The 25,599-nt window shown below is 35.9% G+C and overlaps 2 protein-coding genes across 4 annotated transcripts in view; both read right to left on the bottom strand.

The window, feature by feature from the left end:
* Positions 1 to 901: 901 nt before the first annotated feature.
* On the bottom strand, positions 902 to 17,868 carry SLC25A31 (solute carrier family 25 member 31). The gene is made up of 6 exons (XM_016203258.2): positions 17,625 to 17,868; positions 10,026 to 10,153; positions 9,155 to 9,272; positions 6,446 to 6,600; positions 5,135 to 5,260; positions 902 to 1,296 (listed from the first exon to the last, which is right to left on the bottom strand). The coding sequence occupies exons 1-6, from the start codon at positions 17,866 to 17,868 to the stop codon at positions 1,096 to 1,098; spliced, it is 972 nt and encodes a 323-aa protein (XP_016058744.2). The 3' UTR covers positions 902 to 1,095.
* A 4,394-nt stretch (positions 17,869 to 22,262) lies between these two features.
* INTU (inturned planar cell polarity protein) overlaps positions 22,263 to 25,599 on the bottom strand; it is a 57,539-nt gene continuing 54,202 nt past the window's right edge. For all 3 annotated transcript variants that reach the window (XM_016203323.2, XM_087816476.1, XM_016203324.2), the window contains exons 15-16: positions 25,393 to 25,547; positions 22,263 to 22,656 (exon numbers count right to left, since the gene is read on the bottom strand). In XM_016203323.2, coding sequence (XP_016058809.2) covers positions 22,545 to 22,656; positions 25,393 to 25,547 — 267 coding nt within the window. In that variant the 3' untranslated portion in view covers positions 22,263 to 22,544. The remainder of the gene's footprint in view (positions 22,657 to 25,392; positions 25,548 to 25,599) is intronic.

Raw genomic sequence — 25,599 nt, 5'->3', positions numbered from 1 at the left:
ACTTATATGTCCCACCCTGTATATTAAGAAGTACAGTTTGCATTATTTTCTTTGAAACATACTTTGCCCCTGTGTACCAGGAAGTTTACCCACTCACAACCTCACAAAATCTTTCTACAGTTTATCCCCACTAGTTTAACATTTCTTTACTCACAAAAACTTTAAAATCTTGGGGATTTAAAATGTACTATCTTCTACAATATATCTGAAAAAACAAGACAGACATCTGTTAAAACCTCGGAAACCCTGTTTTCTGTCTTTAAGTCAGTTCCCAATTCTGACAAAAATTTGTTCCTCTCTGCTTATTAATAAAGTTAGAATCAAGAAAAAAAACACCTTAGATATAACTTTTAAACTTCCTTTATTTATCAATACAAAATACACAAACTAATTTTCGAGGGACTTTTTTCATTCCAAGATATATTCACATTAGCAAGATTTTATTTTAAAGATAAAAGTTAGCAGATATGCCATTTTATATCTTTTATTTTCCGACTACAGGTTTATGGTGTCATTAACGTCATTATCAGTTTTTTTATGAGATCTAGGATCTGTGTTTAATAAAAGCTATACGATACCATGAATACTATACTTAGTAATAAACTGAGTATAGTATGATGTAAAGTATAGTATGATGTCTTAGTAGAGATGCTGTTGGTGAAAGCTTACTTTGCCCAGAGATATAATGATGGCATCTTCTGATAAACTTTTAAGAAATATGTGTCATATCATATGATTTTAAAAGATGGGAAGACAATTACATGAAAAGAATAGCATTTTTAAAGAACTTTCATTTCTTATATTTTAACATTATACATTTTAATTTTTCATCACAAAAGTAAGAGATTTTAAACTAACAGAAATAACATATACTAATTATAAGTAAAATGTCTCATTAAAGTGAGTTTGAGTCCAAGTGGGAAGGAAACCCACGTTTATCTGACTTTTAGTATTTAAATGCTTGAAAAAGCTTATGCTTTATTGCAGAATTACCACTTTAAAAATACTGACAGTAATAACAAACTATCAAAATGTATACAGACGGCAGCTATGTAATTTGTATGTGTAACGAGCTAAATATATGCATTTCTCAATTTAATCTCCTGATGAACTACTTCCACTACCAATATAAAGGAAATCTCTAATTTTATCATACAATACCAACACTAAAGCACCCCCTGTACCACGAAGGACATTGGAGAAGGCACCACGAAAGAATGCACGGACTCCCTCTTGTTGGTATATCTTCGCAAAGCAGTCTAAAGTTCCTTTATACTGCCGTTCAGCCTCACCACTCTATATAAAGAAAGACAAATAGTTTGCCATTATCGTAATAGCTTTTATGTTAAGAGAGATTTTATTCAGCGCTAAAGACATGATATTAATACCGTGTTGAGTAAATATGTTGGGTTAATGGGTATACATTGAATGTACATCTATCTAGTGGCTGGAGAATACTTACACTTTGCAGACACACTTGAAAACTGACCAGATATTGGGCTTAACAAATTTCAAAAGATGGTATCACATACCATGATTTATACTGCAATGAAGTGCTAAATAAACAGTAAAAAAGATAACTAGAAAAATATCATGTTTGGATATTTAAAAAAACACATCTTAAAAATATATTTAAAACCTAATAATAACCACAAAACTCCTTAACTAAACTTGTAAGATGCAAATTTACTGAGTGGTAACTTATAAGGAAATTAATGAAAAGCTGAAAATTAATGACCAACATAAACATTTTTAGACAAAGAATAAACCTAAAGAAAGTAGAAATAAAAAAATAACCAGCAAAAATAAAGGAAACAGAAAAAAACACAACAGAAATTCTGCATGAAAAGCCAAAATTTAGTTATTTGAAATAATTTACTGACAAATTTCTGTTAACATTCTGGCACCAAAATGATTAGAAATGCAAAATGATTGGAAACTGCAGATGATACACAGATTAAGAGTAAAATGGTATCACAAACAGCTTCATGGCAATTATTTTGAAAACCAGAAGAAATGAATAAATTCCTTAAAAAGCATAATTTACCAACAGAATAGAAAAAATTAGAATAATGAATTCATTAAAGAAATTCAATCAGTTGTTGCAAATCTTCTCAAAAAGAAAACCACATGCCTGGCCAGTATAGTTCAGTGGCAGAGCATTGGCCTGTGCATCAAAGGGTCTCGGCTTCAATTTTTGGTCAACGGCACATACCTAGGTTTCAGGTTTTATCCCTGCCCCCCATCAGGATGCGCACGGGGCACAACCAATCAATGTGTCTCTCTCACATCAATGTCTCCCTCACATCAATGTCTGTCTGTCTGTCTGTCTGTCTGTCTTCTCCCTCCCTCCCTCCCTTCTACTCTAAAAAAAAAAAAAAAAAGGAAAAAATATCCTTGGGTGAGGATTAAAAACCAAAAAACCCCACATGTCCAGATGGCTTTATATGCAAGTTCTACTAAACATTCAATAAACATTTAATTCTAATCATACATAAATTATTCTAGAGAAAAGAAAACTGAGAATTCCCAACATATCTTATGAAGCTTACATAGCCTGTATACCAAAACTAGATTAGCACAATACAAGAAGGAATAATTCCAAGCCAATGTCACTGAAACATGGATGCCCAAATTCCTAACAAAAACTAGCGAATCAAACTCAGTAAGGGATACAAAATACAAAACATTGTGACCAAGCTGGACTTATTCCAGGCATACAAGATTGGTTCAGCTCTGGGAAATAGATTAATGTAATATATTAACATGAACAGAGAAAAATGAAGTAATCATCTCAATAGATATAAAAAAACATGACTGCCATTCATAATTAATACCTGTTACAACCCAAAACAGAAAGGAATAGCCATAGCATGACAATGGATAAAACTACAAGAAACCCACAGCTAACATTAAATTATGTAAGGCACTCCCTGTAAGATTAGAACAAGACAAGGTTGCCACTTTACTATAATACTGTATCAGAGGTCTCAGCCAGTGCATAAAGGCAAGTAAAGGAAATAAAAGGTCTAAGTATTGATAAAAGAGAAGAAGAAAGAGCCTGGTATTTTTTGCAGATTATAGACCCATGTGTGTAAAAAATATATCTTCAAAGAGTGTACATATAGATTAGTGTTTGTAACAGGATTTAAGAAAGTTGTGATATATAAAATAAAAATATAAAAATTAAACAGTACTGTTATGGGCTGAATTGTGTCCCCACAAAATTCATATATTGAAGTCTAAATCCGAAGTACACCTTAGAATGTGGCTATATTTGGAGACAGAGTCTTTACAAAGATAATTAAGGTCAAATGAGCACATTAGGGTGAGCTGTCATCCACTATGGCCATCCTTACAAGAAGAGAAATGCAAAGGATCATGGGAAAACAGAGAGAGAAAACAGCCATCTACAAGCCACAGAGACACGCCCTCAGAAGAGTCCAACCCTGCTGGACACCTTGACTTGAACATTTATCCTACAGGACAGTAAGAAAATAAATTTCTATTGTTTAAATTACCCAGTCTGTTGTACTTTGTTATGGCGCCCTAGCAATACACTAAATACACTAAAATATAATTATTTTGACAGTAAGTTGCAGATATCATGACCGTTATCTTTTTTTTTTTTTAATATATCATTATTGATTTCAGAGAGAGGAAAGGAGGGGGAGAGAGAGAGATGGAAACATCAATGACGAGAAAGTCACTGATTGAGCCCACAACCCGGGCATGTGCCCTGACTGGGAATCAAACCCCGATCACCTGGATCCTACGTGGACGTTCAACCGCTGAGACACGCCCGGCCGGGCATCATGACCCTTATCTTTAAACACTTTAGTGTGCATTTTCTAAGAATATTTTCTTACATATCCAAAGCAGTGTTATCAAAATCAGAAAACTTAACACTGACACAGTACTATTTACTAATCCAGGTACACTTATTACTATCCTGTGCAAATTAACTTTCCATTTTAAAAAGTTTTCAATGTAACCCAGGGGGAGTGATTTAGTTGGCTGTATATCATCCCACGCACCGAAAGATTGCTAGTTCAATTCTCAGACCATATACCTAGGTTGTGGGTTTGACCCACAGTCGGGTAGCGTATGGAATGCAGCCGATAGGTTTCTCTCTCTCTCTCTGCCTCTAAGCATATCCTTGGGTGAAGATTAAAAAAATCCCACATTTTCAATGTATTAACCTAGAGCTAGATACAGATCAAGAAGAAACACAAATGTAAATGGAATAACTTTAAGGATGGTGTATGCCTTCAATACTATGCTATGAATTTGGGTGCAGGTTCTGCCTTATTTTACTTGTGTCATCATGGTTTAGCATAGATTAGGTAGTCAAATATTTGCTGAATGAAGAGAACAAGTAATAGCATTGAAAATTGAAGGTATCAAAATTTTGGCTTGGGGATTTATATTTAGAACATAGATCACTATAAACAACTTTTCATCTTTGAAGTTAAAATGACTTGCTTTTATTAAAACAGACGACAACAAATGATATTATATATATCAGTGGCTTGTGACTGGGCTTATTCTACTTGACTTAATATTCAGTTAGGATAGACATATTCATCCAATCCCTGCCACCCTCCTCCACACTTCAAACAATATATGCTACAGGACTAGAAAACATTTCTGTTCTGACAGCAGGAGAAAAAAAAGCTTTGCTGGATGATGGCTGTCTAGTAATGAGAAAGAATACAAAAAAAAAAAATTTTTACTCCTCACCTGAGGATATACTTTTTAATTGATTTTTAGAGAGAGAGGATTGGGAAGGAAAGACAGACAGACACACAGACACACACACACACAGAGGCAGAGGGACGGACACTGATTTTTGAGAAACATTGATTGGTTGTCTCTCATATGTGCCTCGACTGGGGATTGAACCTGCAACCTAGGTATGTGAACTGACTGAGAGTTGAACCTGAAAACTTTTGGTGTACAGTACATCGCTCCAACCAACTGAGCCACTGGGCCAGGCCAGAGCATGTATTTATTTTAATAAGTAAAACAAATGACCTATGCCTTTCAGTTAAAATTTCTCTAAAATTTGAATAAATTATACCTGAATATCTGAGATAGTTGGAAACTCAAACTTTCAAATAATATAAAATACCTGCATCATCATACGTCTTCTAACTGTGTCAAAGGGATAAGAGAGTATCCCAGAGCATGTAGTCACAACTTGAGCAATGAAAAAGGAGACAAGGAATGGGGTTTCCTTTGGTTTGGGTAATAAGCCCTGGAAAAAAAATAATGTAAAAAGTAACCATCTAAAATATCTTAAATCCTTAAGTCAAAGAATAACTCTTAGGAATATATGAAAGAGGGCTCAATTATACTTAAAATGCCATTAAGACCAGTTGGATTTCATGTGGGAAAATTAAGATATTAGCAGGAGATCAGTAAGAAAAGGGGAATGTCATACTTTAAAAACATTTGAGGGGGAAAAGCACATTTCCTATTTAATTGATTTGTCATTAATAGCACTGAAAACTAGGAAAGATAACAGCCAGTGACCAAAAAAGTTTTTCCATGGCTCTTCAAACCTAAATAATGCATGCTATTATCATCAATGGCTGATATTTGATAAACAGCTTTAAAGCTCTAAGTTAGTGAAGAAACATTTCTAAATTTCATAGCTACTACAGCTGGTAATAGATAAAAGAAAGAGAGTGCACATAAACTTTTGTTATTAAATAAACATACGTAAGAAAAAATACACTACAAACTAAAAGTTTTATGCCCAGACCACAATAAAAATGGCATTCAACTTCATTTGATGGAGGGTAGAGATAATATAGAATGCTATAAAACTTCCATCAACTTTTAATCTTATTTAAAATGGTAGCCCATTATTACAATCTTTCTCTTTCCTACCTTATGAAAATATTAAAATCTGAAATGAAAAGGCAAATTGCTAAAACAATCTGGAGAATTCAATAAAGAATCTAACAATACTCAATAGACACCTGAGCTATAAAAGCATTTATTACATTTAACTAATTAATTATGCCTTTCCTACACTCCCAAATGATAGTAAGTGTACTATTTGCATGAAAAAAAGATAAGTCAATGTAAAATCAGAAAATTCTGTCAGAAGTCTTTCTATATGTCAAAGATTAGATTATGATGTAAGCCTATTCAGAATGTTTCATATTTATAGTATGATGTATAGTGAGTCTTTCAGTGCAAACAGCACAAAAACGTAACGTTTGGGTTTATGCTCTATATCTCAAGTCAGATCCACAGTAGAGTTATAGTTTAATTAGGTTATGGTAAAGTAGTGATCAAACAACTCTATAACGTCTCTTATTCCATCATTTATTTTGATTTATATAACAAAGTAAACATATCTGCTGAACATGGTACTAATTCGAATAAAAAGAAACAAGCTATTTGTTTTATACTAAAGCCCCCAAATTACCTTAACTGTGTCATAAGCTCCAAAATAAGAGGCTCGGTACACAATGATGCCCTGTACTGAAACACCAAACCCTTGGTATAAACCAATAATTCCATCTGATTTTGCTATTTTCATAAGACAGTCACCTAACCCCTTGAATTGTCGTTCTTCGGGACCTAAAAGAAAGACATTTAAAATTTATTAGCAGTATTATATATCAGATAAATACTTTAGTTAAACATCTTACAGTTTTGAAGTATTTGGAATTGCCACTTAGAAATCTAAGACCAAAAAAAGCACACATCAAAATTCTCCCATTAATTAAAAAATAATTAAGGTTTCAAGTAGTATCTTAAAAAAAATTTAAATATTAATATCTTATAAAAGCAATCTAATTAAGCAACATGATTGCCTTAAAATGTTTCAGTGAAATTACCAGAAGTTACTAGAAACATAGTTACTAGGAACATTGAAATTTCTAGTTTTCATTAGGAATGAAAAACTTCATGACTTCTTTCAGTTGAAGAACAAAAAGAGCAAAAAGTCAAAACAAAAAACTTGAGAACTAGCCCTAGCCAGTTTTGCTCCGTGGTTAGAGCATCAACCCTCTAACCCGGGTGACGGGTTTGATTCCAGCCAAGGGCACGTACCTTGGTTGATCCCTGGCCCTGATCTGGCTCCATGCGGAAGGCAACCAATCTATGTGTCTCTCTCACATCGATGTTTCTCTCTCTCTCTCTCTCTCCCCCCTTTCACTCTCTCTGAAAAGCAATGGAAAAAATAACTTCAGGTGAGGATTAAAAACAAAAACAGTAACAAACAAACAAACAAAAAACCTTGTAACTTAAGGATCATTAACGTTTTAGATGGAGCGTCATATTTTTCGAGTGTTTGTTGGTGTTGTTTTTATTGTCTCTTGACTTGAACTCTTTGACAATATTTGAAAATTATATGTAGAATATAATCTTTCAATATAAACTAAATTCTCCAGACTTTGAGAAAAAACAAAACTGAACTTAAAGCAAGATACATGAATTATTTTCACTTTCTTAGCATTAACAAGAAAATCTGGACTGCCAGTTAAACATAAGGTGGAACACCTATTTTCATTTTTGCTCAAACTGCTACCCTTTCTGAGATATTTTCTCTGATTGCTTATCTAAAATTGATGTCACTTCCTTCTCCTAATTTTTTTTTCATGGCATTGATTGCTAAGTGACAATATATTTTAATCATTCATTCATTGTTTTCTTACTTGTGTCCCCCACTAGAGTATAAGGTATATGAGCTATGAGCTCCATGTTTTATATGGGGTGTTTGTGTGTATGTGTGTGAGATAAACACACAGCTTGTATCTAAAGCAGGGTCTGGTTCACAGTGTGCAATGGAGAAATATTTATAATGAATCTCTGTTCCCTAAAGACATTCTATTAAAGTGATAATAAAGAAATAAAACAGGTTTAAAGACATATAGGCAAAGAAGAGTATTTGACAGAGAATAAAAGCCACAAATTTTAGCATGATGGAAAGAATGTGGAGTGGAATCTCACTAAGTAGAGCAGAGAAAGCTGAAACTTAATTTTCTTGCAAAGGGAGATACTGTTGAGAAGAGAGCCACTGAACTCCAACCTCAGAAACACTTATAAATTTGAAGAACTTCACCCTGAGCAGCCAAGTGACTCTTGTCTGCCATCCTCAGAACTGAACACAAGGCTCCATCCAGATTGAATGGGGCCAACTGAGTTACCTCCACAATCACTGAAAAAAGACTCCCACAAAGATATATTTTGTGAAATGTCAGGTCATCAGGGATATAAGGTGATTAAAAAAGAAAAAAAGGCACATACAAAAGGATAAGCAATAAGAGATCACCTTAAGAGCAATATTAGAAACTAGAATCTAGAGCAATACGTTTTTTTTTTTTTTAAGATATACGCTTGAGTGCACTTTCTTTTCTTTTTTTAAAAAATATATCTTTATTGATTTCAGAGAGAGGAAGGGAGAGGGAGAGAGAGAGAGAGAAACATCAACAATGAGAGAGTTATTGATCGGCTGCCTAGCCCACAACCTGGGCATGTGCCCTGACTGGGAATCGAACCCTGATCACCTGGATCCTAGGTTGATGCTCAACCACTAAGCCATGCCTAGCTGGGCAAGAGTAATACTTTTTAAATTGTGAAACAAATTAACTTTAAAACCAGAATTTTTTATATGGTCAAGAATTAGGGTAAAACGGAGACATTTATTAGACAATCAAGATCTCAATTTATCTCCTGTTCTACTCTTCTCAGAAAGCTACCAAAGAACATAATCTACCAAAACAAGTGTGTAACAAAAAGATAGTTAGATATGGTACATAAAATAAGGACAAAGGGAAAGGGAATCTCTAGCATAAGAGTTGAACATCTAACCTAGAGAGGAGTCATAGTAGAGGTAGGAATAACTGTATGAACGATCTAGGAGGTGGCTCTCCAGGGAAAAAAAGGCAGTTATAAGCAGTTTTTGTCTTTCCTCTTTTGTTACTACAGTGTTGGCCTTCCCCTTCTTCCCTCTTTTAAGGAAAAAGAAAAAAGTAGTAATCTTTAGGCCCTATGACCCTACCAATTGGTTGAGAATAAAATTTTTAGACTGTAACTAACACTGTTGTTACAGCATAATTCTACAATAAATAATACATTGTTCAAAACACAAAGAAGGAAGAGTCAGTCAGTATTTCTAAAAATCCCATACCTTTTCCAATATCAACACCTAATCGGGTTCGGGCAAAATCTAGGGGGTATACAACACATAAGGATGTTGCCCCAGCCGCTCCGCCAGAAGCCAGGTTTGCCAAAAACCATCTCCAGAACTGAAATATATGAAATTAAAACGTGGTTATTAAACTACAGAATCTGATTGTGTGAAATTCTTATTTTTCTAAAGGTTAAAAGCCCAGATTTACAAACTGATTTTCTAAAGTAAATGTCTGTAATAATGTGTATCATACTATCCAGAATACCTCTCTTCACGTCCATGTAGCTTTTCCTTCTTATTAGGCAGTCTAGGAGGTACAGTTTAGATGCTGACATATTAAAATTCCAAAATACTTTAATGGCCTCCAACAAAAGTAGCCCAAATTAGCAAAAGTGGCCACATGAGATAATCATGTCTTTAGATTGTACACACTATGCACTTCAATCTCAGCTAAATAGGTCCTTAGTCATAAAGAAGCAACAATTTGCTTTTTTAGGGAATGAATTACCTCAGAGGTAGGAATACATCTCTCTTGACTGCCTTTTTTTTTCTTAATAAAAGTAGGTAAAATGCTGAATTTCCCTAGTACAGTAAAATAGTGATTATAAAATATAAATTACATTAAAATTAATATTTATTCAGAGAAATAGTGCCTTGAGACAAAAGATCCCTTAATTATTAAAATTGTGTTAAAAGGTTTAGAGAAACTTATAAAAATTGTTTTTCATGTATAATTTCTATAACTTAACATATATTAAGTTACTGTTTTATTATTTTTTCCACCACTTGAGCACACCTTCCCAACATCATAGGTAACACAAATCCAACTATTTCTTAGAAAATTTTAGAAATATTAAAATATACTTGCCTGTTTTTCTTTATTAACTCCAGACATAAAAAGTTGTTTGTATTTGTCCTTAAAAGCAAAATTTAGAGCTTGTGTTGGAAAATACCGAATAACATTTGCCAAATTGCCACGCCAATAACTGAGGAAACCTACGAAAGAAAATATACTAAATATAAACTTGTATTATTAAGTAATTCCCATAGTTTTAACAAACTTAGTTATTTGAACTATTTAAAACTAAAGCCCTTTCTCATGAGAAAAAATAAAGTTTATATGTGTCTCCACTGAAGAAAAAAGGTAGTGTTAGCTCCATGAACCTCATTCTAATTTTGTTAATTTGCAATAAAAAACCTTGAATACCTAACGACCTATAGAAACCGTTATCAGCTGAAGAGAGTTCTTTACTAGTCAAAAATCAGCTCAAGAGTATTTGTCAGGGAAGTTAGTAACCCTTAGCGTCATTTCTAAATCATGATATACAATTCCTATAGTGGTAAGGCTGCTAGAACAAAATTGGTTTGTATCCATATTTAAGAGGAGAAAGGGATCGAAGAGTCTAAAGCATCCTTCTCTCTATGTACTGGAACCTAGACAGAAAAGGGAACAATTTACAATTCAAGGCAGTCTCCAGAGGCCTGATGGACAGGAGGAAACGTAATAAACTTCCCACTTCAAATCTCAACAGATTGACCAATCCTAATATGTGTTACCCTTATAATTCAGAGCTGCCTTTATAATCCAAAGCTGCCCTAGAATGCAACAGGCTTGCTCTTCAGCAGCCATAATTGTTTTTACTAGATTGCAAATTGTCAAATAGTCTGATCTTGCTACTCTGAATAAGATACCGCTACGCCCAGCTTAGAGAATACCTAGAATCAGTCTTCTAAAGATGAAGATTCAGATGAAAATAATTTCAGCTGACTGGACCAGTACTCAGAAACTGAAAGTTAAATTAATTAAGTATACAGAGGGAAAGATATTTATTTGTTATATATTTAATGGGAAATCCCCCAGAATGTTGGTGAATCCTAAGCTGAGTATAAAGCAGTTAAACAGCCCTAGCATGTCTGGCTCAGTGGTTAGAGCACTGGGCCACAGACTAAAGGGTCCCAGATTTGATTCCAGCCAAGGGCATGTACCTCGGCTGGAGTGCATACAGGAGGCAACCAACTGATGTGTCTCTCTCACATCCATGTTTCTCTTTCTCTCTCTTTCCCTTCCACTCTCTCTGAAAAGCAATGGAAAAAATATTCTTTGGTGAGGATTAAAAAAAAAAAAAGCAGTTGCACAATTAAGAAGCATATTTAATAGCCAAGAAATAATCTTTCCAGTATTCACAGTTGATTCAGTCTTTACTAGTGCACTCAACATGTAATGGTAATAGCTACCACTTCCTAAGCATTTGCTTAAGATGTAGGTTCTCCTATAGTACCCATTGTACACATGCACAAACTGAAACTTTAAAGAGTTTAAAAACTATCTAAGGATGTGGTTACCAAACAGCCAAACCAGGATTTAGAATCAAGTCTTCTGCATGACTCAAAAGCTCTCCTCTAGGGTTTGGGTTTCTAGAGGAACTGGATTTTACTCCTTTAATCCTCATAATCACCCATGAGATAGGTATCATTAGTCTCTTCATTTTAAAGATGAAAAAATGAGTTCCCTCAGATTACAAAAATCTACTCCGTGTAATGCAAACTTAGGGGAGTAAAATTTGTCACTCCAAAATGTGTCTCTGGAGTGAGGATTATTTGGGACTGATTGTTTTTAAGAAACAGAAAGCTCAGGAAGGTGTTTTTTTGGTTTTTTACCTTCTCCTTAACTACCAGAAAAAATTTAGAGAGAGGGCTTGGTCCAGGAAGAGAACTATCACCAAAGATGACTACAAAGATTATGGGCTAGGTGTGATAAACTGGCTGGAGCTGCACAGGATCTGTTTTTTCAAAGTCCCTTCTATGTCCCATTGGCTCAGCCCAGCACAACCAACATTTGTTTATAAAACATTTGCTTTCTCTGTCTTCCTGTAAATTTTCTTCCTCCTGTTGGAAGACCCAGACCCCTACCCCATTCTTCTTAGCTCAGAGTGTCATATAAGCCTCAACTGTCCGACTGCTTATGGTTTCAGATTTTTATAGAGCCATGCACGTACGCAATTAAAGTTGTTTTTCTCTGGTTAATCTGTCTTCTGTTAATTTGATTATCAGAATATCCAAAGAACCTAGAAAGGTAGAAGGAAAATTTTTCCTTCCCTACGCAAATTAATCCCAAATACACATCAGAAATACATGTTTGCAAATTTAGGAATGCATACGTAATGATTAAAGAATTACAATTCATTGAGTACTAACTATGCAATAGACACATGGTTGAATATTTATAGTTGTTTAACCCTCACAACTACCATATCAGGTATGCAGTATACTACTGAGGAAAATAAGGCTGAGAGAGGTTAAATAAAAATGGTTCAAGGTCACAAGGTAAGGTAAAGGCTGGAACTTGATTCCAGATCTGACTCCAGACCTAGAACTATTAAATATCTACTGCTTCTCTATAAAAATCCATTCTCAATAAAACGAGTAGTCTTTTTGGGTCAGAATAAAAAAATGGAAAAGCAGTCATACAGATGAAAAGGACAGTTTCCTAATATATAATCACAAAATTGGTAGAGAAAAATATAGCAACTGTGGTATCTTTGATAATAGCATATAGCTAAGTGTTTGACTTAATTGCTAAGAAAAAATAATCTCTTCAAAATTTAAGGGCAAGAAAAAACATACTCTGAACTTAATTTTGAGAAAATAATTAAGAATTAAAATAGAACTGATGGGAAAATAGGAAACAGTTACTGGGCCATTTACTGGTCAATTTACAGCCAAGAATGGGAATGCTAGGCACACTTGGTATATATTCTAGATTAGTGGACCCCAGTATGTTTTGACAGAATGCCTATCAGTAAAAATATATATAGTTAGCATGACTCATAAATATGTATATATATTTACAAGTTACATACCTTTGATACTATACTATCCCATTATGTACATTTTTAAGATATACCCAAAGATTCCTCACTTAAAAAACTTTTATTTGGTACCTAGTACAAAGCAGACCTGCTGGGGATAGCACTAGGAACAAAGTTCTTGGTCTTATGGTGCTTATATTTTGAGGGCGAGGGTCCAGGGAGAGAGACAATGAACAAATAAATATGTCGGGTAGGCATAAGAACTACATAAATATGCCAGGTGGTCATAACAAAAATAGTATATGGAGATGGAGAATGACAAAGGGCTATTTAGGTAAGGTGCTTGGGGAAAACGTATAGCTAGGAGACATTAGAGTATACATGAGCACTTATTAGAACAATTAAAAAGCAGTATTTTCAGATATCTTGCTAATTATAATGTTTTTATGCCATCATTTGCTATTATCTCAAGGCATCCTTAGCGTGGGGTTAATTCTTATGCACACTAATCTATATTTTAAATATTCTTTTTGCCCAGCCGGGCATGGCTCAGCTGTTGAGCATCAACCTGGGGATCCAGGCCATCGGGGTTCGAATCCCGGTCAGGGCACATGCCTCAGTTGTGGGCTCGATCAATGACTCTCTCATCATTGATGTTTCTATCTCTCTCTCCCTCTCCTTTCCTCTCTCTGAAATCAATAAAGATATATTTTTTAAAAAAGAAGAAAAAAAAAGATTTAAATATTCTTTTTGATAACTTAAAATATTCAAATAGTCTTTTTGTCTTAATAAGTCCACTTAACTGAGCAAACAGAAACTATAATGTTTATTATGTAATAACTGAGGTGAGTGCCTGTCAGCCTCTCTACACTGTGTAACTAACTCCTATTCCTTTTTCAGAATGCCTTAGTGCCCTCTAATATGTAACTGACTTTTGTCCCAAGCATAAGTGCCAGTTCCAGTAAAATAAGTAAATAAATATTACTTATATTTATTATTTATATTAAGTAAATAAATATTACTTAAATATAAGTAAAATTTATTTTTCCATTTTATTTAAATAAAGTGAATACCTAATATTTTATTTGCGTGCCCCAAAACATAACCTTCAAGATATAAAAACCTCACTGCTCTAGCATTCAAAAAAATAAGTTTGGAAAAGTTCAGATTAAAGATAACTCATGGCCAGTAACTAAGTGAGGAGTTCTGGTAGGCTCTTAAAAATGAGACTGCATAGTTCAGATTTTTAAAAGGCTATTTTACAATATATTAAGTACAATAATTGTTTTAATGAAGAATATATTTACATATGCATATTTTGCTCAGTGAAAAATCATAGCACAGACACCAAAATGTGAAGTGTGGTGATTTTAGCAGTGATTTGTTTTTATTTTTTGCTTCTGTATTTTCTAATTTTTTATAACAAACATGCATTACTTGTGTAATAAATATTTAAACAGTATTAAATAAAAGTGCGTGAAGTTGGAAGATCATAAAACCAACTGAAGAATAGAGTAAATCTTTAAGAATAGTATTAGTCAGGATAAATTCAGAAGCTTTCATAATCCAAGGAAAGCTTATAAAAAGTATCAAAGACACCAAAGAAATGTTTAAAACTATGTTCAGAGCAAGAATAAAGAGATCTATCCTTGCTAGAAAGAGATAAGGTAAGAAAATAGTGAGGGAATGTCTAGTTGTGCCTTCTGAGTTCATGTTTCAGACTCATTCCATATTGCCTAAAGAAAGGAAAAGTTAGTAAAATTAGAGCAAGTATAAAAAACAAGAGAAACTTCAAAACACTTGAAATGTGGATGTGTCTCAACTTCCAGAAAAGAGACAGAAGGTAAATTCCAGTAAATAATGACCTCTGAATGTGACTGCTTAGTAAATTCCAAAATGATCTAGCATGGTGACTCTAAACCCTACCAGGCTCAAGTCCTCTCTATATAAGTATTTATTGTAAATACTTTACTATCTAGAAATAGAATTCAAAGACAATGACCTTTTTATCAATTTTTTAAAAATGAATATAATGCCCTCACTGTTATATAAAAGAGAAAAGAAAGGAATTTATATTAAATATGTATTTTAATTAGTAAATTGGTGAGGGATGATCACACTATAAACATAATAAATGTTTACTTCAATTTATAATGATTCAGTTATATTTAAGACATAACTGACATTTTGAAAAAAGGGCTTAATAAATATATTTGTATATATATGTACAATGATCATGAATTCAATAGTTACAAATGCAGATAATAAAAGTAACCTAATACAAGTAGAGTTGCTGACATGAGTTTCACAATGAAGAACAACTCTCAGTAAAATTCCAAACAAAACAATCTTCCCTCTACTTGAGGAGTGGGGAACCTTTTTTCTGCCAAGGGCAATTTGGATATTTATAACATCAATTGAAGACCATACAAAAATACCAACTTTACAAAAGCTCCTAGACTTACTGAATTTTGAGTCCTGCCTGCTGTTGCCTTGGCAGGGCCAGAACAAATGATCTTGCATAGTCTGTGGGCCAGACGTTCCCCATCCCTGCTCTACTTAGACAGTAGCTGCATTACTGGAATCAGTGTTAGCTAGAACTATGTCCAGATAGTTTGTGCTGAGAAGTTAATCAGAGTTAGGTTTGAAGCTTAGATAATCATAAACAGTTTTTACTGCTACATGAATATCCAGTGGGAGATCTGAGTCTTTAGGATGTGGGATAAATCTGTTGTGTAGGACTGGCCATGTATAGCAGCAAGATGTTTAGCCTCCCCGGCTTTTGCTTTTCACATCATTTCAATGAAAGATTACACCCCTCTATCTTTGTGTTAAATAAAAAAATTCCTCACAAGTTTCCAAAAAAGCCCCTAGATGGCAATATTAACCCTGTTATGAATTACTAACCTTTTAGCATAGGATAAATACCATAGTGTATTCATAAGACGGCCCTGTATGTAAGAATAGAAAACATCTTAAAGTTCTGCTATTATCATCTCATCTTTGAAAGTACAGAAAGTAGGAACTGGAATACTATTCAGAATGAACTCAATTTATAACAGCCATATTAAATATGTTCAGGTTTAGCCTGGCCTCCTTGGCTCAGTGGCTGAGCTTCTACCTATGACCCAAGAGGTCAAGGTTCGATTTCGGGTCAGGGCACAAGCCTAGGTTTGGGGAATTCATCCTCAGTGGGGGGTATGCAGAGGGCAGTCAATTAATGACTCATCACTGATGTTTCTATCTCTCCCTCTCCCTTCCTCTCTCTGAAGCTGATAAAGATATATTAAATATATATATATATGTTCAGGTTTAAATATTACAAAGAACATTTAAAACATAAAATAAATTAGCACTGGTCAAGTAATCTGACCAGAATATTTAACTTTACCTGACTAAATATGCAAAGCAGATTAGCTAATAATAAAGCATCCCCCACTTCCCTGAAGAGGTCTTAGAACATACACCAAGGAGAGAGAAGTTCCTACTTTTCCTGTAAAAATCGTAGGTGAAATGGGAAGTTTGCTCTGATAAAATAAATGGGGTTTGGCGATGTGCACCACTCCTATGAAAGATTCGGGTTCAGCTCTCAGATAGACATTTTAAATTCACAGTTTAGATGATGCCTTAAGAGTCTAGTTTGGACCCTAAATACTGTGCCCAACTGATCAAGAAGAGCTGCAATCACATCCTAGGGAGAGAATACTCGTCTATGAAAGAGTTTCCTGCTCTAGACAGGAGTGGAAGAAAGAACTGCACTGGAGTTGAAGCCACTTCACTTCTTGTTCAGAATACCCAATAAATAGGCCTATTTCCTTTTTGAAGTTGATTGAGAGTTTTCAGTTGAATTCAACTATATGGGTGGATTATAGAAGACTTGTGATAAATTTATCCGATTGCAGAATAGCTAACTTAGGAGCCATTCTGCAACAGGAGGGCATTTAATGGTTAACAAAGCACTTTCATTATTTACCCCTTGAAATCTTTCTTTCAATATTAATGGAGGGGGGGGAACTCCACAAAAAAATTAAAATTTTAAATAAAGACAGAGTCTGATGCAAAAGAAAAATTGGTAATACTGATCCTGTCTTAAAACTTTGTTGTTATGATGATCTTGGATTTTAAAAAAACACTGCATTAAAAAAATTATTTGTCTTTATGTCATTTTGCTCCCCCCTCAAATCTAAGCAGAGGTGAGCGCCTCTTCAGTAGTTTTCAAGAACAAACATAACCTCTTTTCACCAAATAGGGACCAGAGTCCTGGGAGGCCCCAATGGTCCCATATTTGGAATACCTCTCGAACATATTATTTCAACAATATTTAAGCAATTTGAGCATTTGTTAACACACAGCAAAGTGCTTAAAAGCCATCTCCCCTAATCTTGGGAGTCAAACACTGCCTTCAGAGCCAGGCACAGAGGCGCCAAGGTGTAAATCCGGCTGTGAAGGAGAAATTTAGAGATAGAGAAGGTGGTGGTCTCCCCTGCACCAGGACTGGTCTCCCTCTTGGCCCTGGGATAGACTGGTTCAGATCACTGAATTCTCCGAGATGAAGAAACAAGCCCGTCACCCAGCCGCAGGCACGGCCGCGGCTCCCGCAGTCGTCCCCTCCCGGCCCACCCAGGAGAGAGGGAGGCGCCGTGGGCGCCTGTACGCACCCTGCTCGCGGGGAATCCGCACCAGGCAGTCCAACATGCCTTTGTACTGCGCCTCCGGGCTAATCTGTTTGGACGAGGCCTGCACCTGCAGCAGCAGCTTCACCCGCTCGATGGGCGCCACCGCCGTCTTGGACACCGCGGCCGCGGCCCCGCCTGCCAGCAAGTCTTTCCCGAAGGACATGGGGTCAAACAGCCGCTTTTCCGGCTTCTTCTCCAGCTTCTTTTTCGGAGGGTCACGCTGCATGGTGGGACGACAGAGGTTTAAAAAACCCCACAAAAAACAGCAGCAGGTTTACAGGAGCCCAGGAGAGTCCACGAAGGGAAGCACAAAACCGCTTTAAGGCGGTCCTGGCGGGAAAGCAGCGCCGAGGACGCCAGGAGACCGGCGCACCACGTGGGGGCCCCCGGGAAGCTGCGCATGCGCTTCCAACGGCCTCCCGCCTCCTGGGGCCGGCCACGTGACTCCGGACACTGCGGCGCCGCGCGGTGCTGTCGGGTGAGTCGCAGGGCGCGGGTTTTTCCTCGCTGCGGGCGGGCCCACAGCCCGTGGGGTCTGGGCAGCGAAGGTGCAGGAAGGGCCGCGGGGTTGCTATTTCTGTGTAAATATGGTGTACAAACTAGAGCAGAGCAGTCAACCGTGTGGGATTAACCGAGTTTCGTTTCAGTTCCCAGGGTTACTGTGCATTTTTCTCTTAGAAATCGCTGTAATATCGCTTCCTTAGTTTTGCGGGGCTCGTTTAGTCACGTTGGCACTGCTTTTTGCCGATGGTACCCGCTTAGCATAATTCAACATGTTCCTCTTTCTCCTTTATTTGATTGAAATGGGTCAGTTACACCCAGAGCAGTGTCCCTCTCAGTCCCGGCTGCGCATTCAAAGGAGACGGCGAGTGGCGTTTAATTTTGTTTAGTGCTGGGGTTTGGGGAATCCCAACGTGCAGGTTACCAGTGAGCTATTCTAGAACAGCGGTTCACAGACTTTTCAGTTATTAATCCTCACCCAAGGATATGTTTTCCATTGCTTCCCAGTGGAAGGGAGGGAGGGAAAGAGAGAAGCATCTATGTGTCTCTCACATCAGTTGGTTGCCCGGGGATCGACCCTGCAGCCCAGGTACTGCCCTTGACCGGAATCGAACCCAAGACCCCGCCCTGCAAAGGCCGATGCTCTAGCCACTGAGCCACACTGGCCAGGGCCAAACTTTTTGCTTTAAAGGTGAAAGGGACCCCCCTTTTCACTATTAAAAATTAAGAGTGCAAAGAAGCTTCTGTTTTTGTGTGATAAATTGATATGTACCATTTCAGAAATTGAAACAAAATATAAAACTATCAATTCATTTAAAATAGTAATACACAACACAAATAACATTTAAAATAATTTTTCAAAACAAAAAATAATGTAGTGAGGAGAATAGCCTTGTTCTTTATTTTTGGAATTCTCTTTCATGTCTGAAGGAAAGACAGCTGGGTTTACAGAGCCGTTCTTCAGCCAGTTGCAGTGTCACAGCTCATGTGGCTGCTGGAACATCATTTGCACAGATGAGAGGAAGAGTGACACTGGCAGATGTTGTCTTAGCATTATTAAGGAACGTTTTGACCTCATGGAGGCCCAGATGTCCTGGTGACACCTATATTTCTCCCCTACCACACTTTGAGAACTCCTCTGAGGCTGATCAGACTCAGGTTTGACTTCTCGGGGCAGGAATACTCAGTACATCATGTCTATCTGTATTTCCTCCCACCTCCCTTTTTAAAAAATTCCTGTATCCTAGAGAGCCTTCTATAATATATTCCTTATTCCTTTTGATAGCCTGTTTGATGGTTTCTCATAAATAGAGACACCATTTTATCATCTCTTACTCTGTAGGACCTACAGTTTTGAAACACAGCCAGGCAACCCGGAATAAGTTATTGACATTGAACTTAGGTTCTAATTTTTTCTTCATTATCTTAAGTGTGTTCTGACACTTTTCATTCTCCTTGTCACCAGTGAAAAAATAAATATGTAGGCCATTCCAGAATAGGAATTCCAGAACAGGAATTTTGTTAATATTTTGATTACCTCATGTAAAACAAGTTGGCAGGTCCTGCTGATCTGGTATTTCACGCTACTTTCTATAGCTGCTTATTCGGCTCTTACTGGTTTTTCAGCCTGAGTCTCTCTCCATTTTACGTTGTCATCAGATTAACCTTTCTGAAGAAACTGCATTAGTCATTATTCCTAGTTTTAAAAGCTTTTAAGTCTTCTCACTGCATTGACTTCAGAATCCTTTGTGAAATCCATTGCAAATTCAAGAAATAAATGATTGGTGTCTTATTTGCAAAACTCTGAAAAATGAAGGTTTCAATCTCCTTTTTTAAAAGGAATTTGAAGTGTTAACAAGCACACAGGGAAAAATGTAAGGGGGTGATTGATTACTTGAATCACACTCCAAGGTGAAAAGAGAGATAGATGCATAAGTATCTCTGAGGACAGAAAAGCTGCTCCTTGGGGCTGTTCTCTCTTCCTTTCTTGCCTCCCTTTCCCCTCACCCCTGCATTTGACTCTGTAGTGTTTATAACATATTCCTTATGATATCCTCAAGCTTATTTATGGTATATATTCACTGATAGAAGACAACAAAACTAAAAGTACTTAGAAATATTGCTTTGTTTACCTTATTAAATGCTTTATATCAGCTCTTTTCAACAGACTGAGCTGAAAAATGTTTCTTTTAACTTGCTGCATTGCATTTTATTTACTGAGTTAGGGAACAAAAACAGTTTGGTGATTTATATGTTAATATTAAAAGTATAGAGTTTCAGGGCCTTTGTGCTCCTCACTCCCATGAGGATGGATTTTTAGCTGTGTGTTTTTTTTCCCACCACTGTATCCCCAGCATCCAGAAGAGTGCTTGGCACAGAGTAAAAATTCAATAAACATTTGTTGGACCAATGCATGAAAAGGCATCACAACCACAAACTCCAAACCATCTTTATTAAAAACTATCAATATAGTATAAAAATAGCTTCAATTATATAGAATACAGAAATATAGCTCTACAAAAGTAAATTATTTTCACACAGTTTAGTGTATAGACTAAAGTTTTAGTAACATTTAATAATATTTTTTAAAATATCCAAAGTATAAATCCTTGTTCTCAAAAATTTTTAGTGCTGAATACTTTTCCTCAGCTTCTTTCCAACATTTTGTGCAGTAACAGGTATGATTTAGCTGATTCCTTGGTTTTCAACCAATGGATATTTGATAATAATAGTAGCAGCAGCTAACACTTTTATAGCACATAACATGTGCCAGGAGCTATTTAGAGGGAACTCACACACACAACAATTATTCACAACATTCTCAAGATTGTTCAAAGCAGACAAACCTACTAAATTGGTTTCATAAGTTTTCTCATTTGTATTAGAAATATAAAAAAGCAGGCACTGCAGATTTACTATCTTGCCTGTATGCATCATCATTAACAGTCCCTTGGCACAAATAAGAAATTTTCTGTTGCTAAGTATAGTTCTCTAACCCCACAAAAAGAAACCAATGAGAGCTAAGGAAAGGGGATGGAAGAGCGGGAGTAGAGTCTAAAATGGAATTGTTGGGGGCTAAAAATACAGGGCCAGGCAAAAGTAGGTTTATAGTTGTGAGTACGCAGAACACAGTTTATTTTAATGATTTTATTTAATTATTTTATTATTTGCCATATGAACAACTGTAAACCTACTTTTGTCCCACTGTGTATATGATGGTGATAAGACAGTACTTGATATTTTTAAAAACAGTAGTTATATAATCTTTTGCATTAATAGTCTTTGGTGAAAGGGACCATCTGCAGGATGCTAACAAAATCCAACTTAAGAATGTTTCTATACTTGCCAAAGAGTATATACCTCTATGGTATCTGCACTGTCACTTTGTCCCCTTTATTTAATAAAGTGGCAGATAGGTATTTATTATCTAGTAATCAGACTAATCTACTTTCAGATATGACTATGAACATACTTGGAAAAATGGGCTACTAAGTTTATTTGCAATGTTTACTTCAGTATCCATTTAGTGATGAAAACCAAGATGTTTGGTTTCATTTTTTAAAAATGCAATGTCTGTACAATGTGGACATTATGGTATACATCTATAACATAGCAAATGATTTCTCCTTATTAACATTAGTAGTTTGCTTTATCTTTTTGTTTCAGTTACTGAGTGGTGGTCAATATGATTCTTTGACACCAGGAAAGCAGTTCAATAGATTAAAATTTCATTAAATGAAGAAAAAAAGTCTGCTATGATAAACCCCAAGTTTTCAGTCTGTTTGAAAAATCTGAGGTGATCAGTAGCTGCATTTATTAAGAATTCTCAGTATTAAAAATAGGTCATGGTGTTTTGGGGGAAAATATAAACAAATTTAAGACATTTAATAAATACTTTTAAACAAAGTGCCTTAATACCCATGATACCTTACTGCCCTGAGCTCAGAGAGGTACAAAGACTTGCTTGTGGTCACAGCACTTATTAGTTACACGACCGGGTCATGTTCCCCCAATTTCATGATTCTGTCACCAGATTCATTATTAATCTTGAGATAAATACACAACAAACTGAGTATTTTTCCAAGATAAATATTTCCTATATCAATTTTATATAAAACACTTCACATTACTTCAAACTAGTCAATAAATTAATGTTTTATATCAAAATGAAAATAAGTTAACAATTCCTTCTTCATATTTTGATCAAATATCTTTTCAAAAGTCTCACAATACTATTAAGGTCTAGTGCATCAAATCCAACAGTATATGATCTCAGTATTTAACAATATTATGTTTAATATTGAACAGTTCAATATTAAACCTTATCTTCTGTGTATGGATTTCAGCAATCCCAACACTGCTCAATGCTCCATGTAGTGTTGCTGTGCAGCAAGAAAACAGTTACAAGGTCAATCCAAAGAACAACTTAAAAGCCATTTCAATTGCAATTTCTGTGACTGAGTCATGAAAACAGACATAAAGTTCTTGAACTTTGGGATGAAGAAAGAGTCTCCTGTAGAGGAAAAGAAAACACTTATTTTAGAAATTCAAAAAACAAAGAAAAGTTAAAACTTTCAATTCATTTTATTTTTTTGTTTCTGAAAGTATCAGTAATAAACTGAAACACAAATCTAAATCTATAGTAGGGGGGAAATGCACGTAGGTTTACTTTGAAATAATATATGCCTTAGGTCAATTATTTTTGTTTTTCCAGAGTGTAAAAAGCCTATTTTACCAATATGCTTTACCATATCCCTTGGTTTTTATTTTATTTTTTTAAAAAATATATCTTTATTGATTTCAGGGAGAGAGAGGGGGAGAGAGAGAGAGAGAGAGAGAGAAACATCAATGATGAGAGAGTCATTGATCAGCTGCTTCCTGCACGCCCCCGACTGGGGATCGAACCCACAACCCGGGCATGTGCCCTGACTGGGAATCGAACCACGATTGCCTGGATCCTAGGTTGACACTCAACCACTGAGCCATGCCCAGCCAGGCTCCCTCAGTTTTTAAATATTAAATTTAGTCATCAGGATAAAGCCAATGGTGATACCCTCATTTTAAGTACAACAGTTATTAAACATTGCCATTTACTTTCTAAAGATTAATTATTATTAAAACATTAAATATATGATAGGTTTTTTGCAGGTAGTATTGAATTAGGATTAACAATGAAACTTGACTTGTTTTTCTTAAAGAGTTAAAATCTAATCAATCCTACTATATATAAATCTAACTATTTAAATCAGGGATTGTTCTGCCTGACTTCCTTAAATGTCTCTATTCTACACAGATCTGCGTCACCAGAATTCAGCACCTCTTGATTCTTTCTATTCCAGTTGCTGTGAATGCAGGTAAGGCTCCACTGCACACCTGCATGTGTGCCTAACTTCCTATCTCTATTCTTTCATGTATCCATACCATCCCATTTGCTGCTCCCAGCTTACTTGTCCAATAGCACAGCTCTAATCACACCACACAGAACTGAACTTAATGCTGATGATCCCAAGCTTGGTTGGTTATACATCAGAATCACAAGGAAGCTTACTGGGGTAGGCATCTCTGATTTAACAAGTGACTCAGGTGATTCTAAATCCCATTTATACCAGCACACGGGAATTACTGCTTTGGATCACATTTGTAAAGTGTTTGCCTCAACTCAGAGACCCTTCAGTGGCTCACTATTTCCCTCAAAATTCAATTTCTTAGTCAGAATTGAAGGCTCTCTGCTTTCCAGCTTGATCTTTTTCACTTTCTCTTTGTATATGCCATTTGTTTACCACCCTGGCAAACCAGTCTACTCATTGCTTTGCCTTATGATTTCCCTTATTTGGGTCTTTGTTCATCCCTTCTTTCTCCTAAAATGTTGTATCCAAATCCAATTCATTTTCTAAGCCAGATCAAATGGAATCTCTAAGCCTTTCTTTGTAATCCTAGATTTTCCCCTTTTCTGAATTCCCATAGCATTTGGTTGTACCAAGTAATTTATTGTCATCTATCTATCTATCTATCTATCTATCTATCTATCTATCTATCTATCTATCATCTATCATCTATCTCTCTATATAGATATATAGATATATCTATATTATATCCATAAATATATAGATATCTGAACATAGTTCATATTTCTTCTGCTAGATATAAGACCATTAGATGCAATGAGTGTGATTTTATCTTTTTTTTTTTGCCATACCACCCACCCACCACCACAGTTTGCAAGGCACAGCTGCATTTACCAAATCGTTATATATTTATCAAGATATGTGTTAGGTGCCAGTAGTGGTCAAGATAGATATGATCCTGACCTCAAAGAGCTAACATTCTAGTGAGGGGAGAAAGACCATAAACAAACAAGAAAATAAATAATAAAGGAGTTATATAACAGAGCATGGCCAAATAGCCCTTTTAATGCAGGAAAGAGATCATGGATCCTCTCTTTGAGGAGATGACATGTTAGCACTGGTCAGAATATCAAGGAGTTGGGCATGCAAAGGTTAAGTGGCAGAACATCCCCCACACAAGGAATAGCAGGAACAAGATTTGATTGGTGCCAATGTGGCTGCACATACGGGATGGAGGAGGAGAGTGACAGAAGGTAGAAACAAAGAGGTGGGTAGGGGCCAGGTCAGGCAGGGACTTCTTGCTGTTGGGGGTTGATGGGGAGGAGGGTGAAGGGAAGAAGGAAAGAAGGAAGTAGGGATGGAAGGAAGGAAATAGTAAAATTGTGAAGTCATTGTTTTAGTTTATTACTAATATAATTTTGTAAGATAACTAAATAAGCTATTTGTTGTTCTTTGTTTTTTTTTTAATCCTCACCCAAGGATATTTTTTTTTCACTGCTTTTCAAAAAGAGTGGGAGGGAGGGAGGGAGGGAGAGAAACATGGATGTGAGAGAGACACATCGATTGGTTGCCTCTCACACTCGCCCTGATTGGGGCCAGGAACGAGCCTGCAACGGAGGTGCGTGCCCTTGGCCAGAATCAAACCCGGGACCCTTCAGACAGTGAGCTGACGCTCTAACCACTGAGCCAAACAGGCTAGGGCAAGCTATTTGTTTTTAATAGAAAAGACTTGGGGAGGAATTTAAAGGAGATACTTAGCAAATAAAATAAAATTCTGAAACATATTAAAATATTATAGTTAGATTAATAATTGCATGCCTATATCTTAAACCTTATCTCCTTCACCACTTCTCTTTCACTTTTCTAACATTTTACTTCACTTTCAAATGCTTTTTTCCACTTACCCTACTACCCAGTAAGCCATAACTGGTGGTGCTTTTCTCTGATCAGTCCAGTTTTCAGGTGAGCATTCAAACAACACCCCATGTTCTTTCACAGGGTTTAGAGAAGACATTGAATTTGTAGAACCTGAATGATGAGCATTTTGTGCTTTCTTTTTCTGTAAATTAATAGGTATTATTAGTATTAACTGGTTTTAATAGTGTTACTTT

The sequence above is a fragment of the Miniopterus natalensis genome, chromosome 4 (assembly GCF_054644295.1).
Source record: "Miniopterus natalensis isolate mMinNat1 chromosome 4, mMinNat1.hap1, whole genome shotgun sequence".
NCBI lineage: Eukaryota > Metazoa > Chordata > Mammalia > Chiroptera > Miniopteridae > Miniopterus > Miniopterus natalensis.
Note: the sequence above shows the minus strand (reverse complement) of the source record. Positions and strands in the feature narration are given on the sequence as shown.

Bases quoted from the DNA above. Each gene is read 5' to 3' on its own strand.
- SLC25A31 (XM_016203258.2), bottom strand. From the start codon at position 17,868: ATGCAGCGTGACCCTCCGAAAAAGAAGCTGGAGAAGAAGCCGGAAAAG. The intron at 10,154-17,624 runs GTGCGTACAGGC...TTTCTTTCGTAG, and splicing joins GCGGATTCCCCGCGAGCAGG to GTTTCCTCAGTTATTGGCGT. The intron at 6,601-9,154 runs GTATGGGATTTT...TCTTTCTTTTAG, and splicing joins AGGTGTTGATATTGGAAAAG to GTCCCGAAGAACGACAATTC.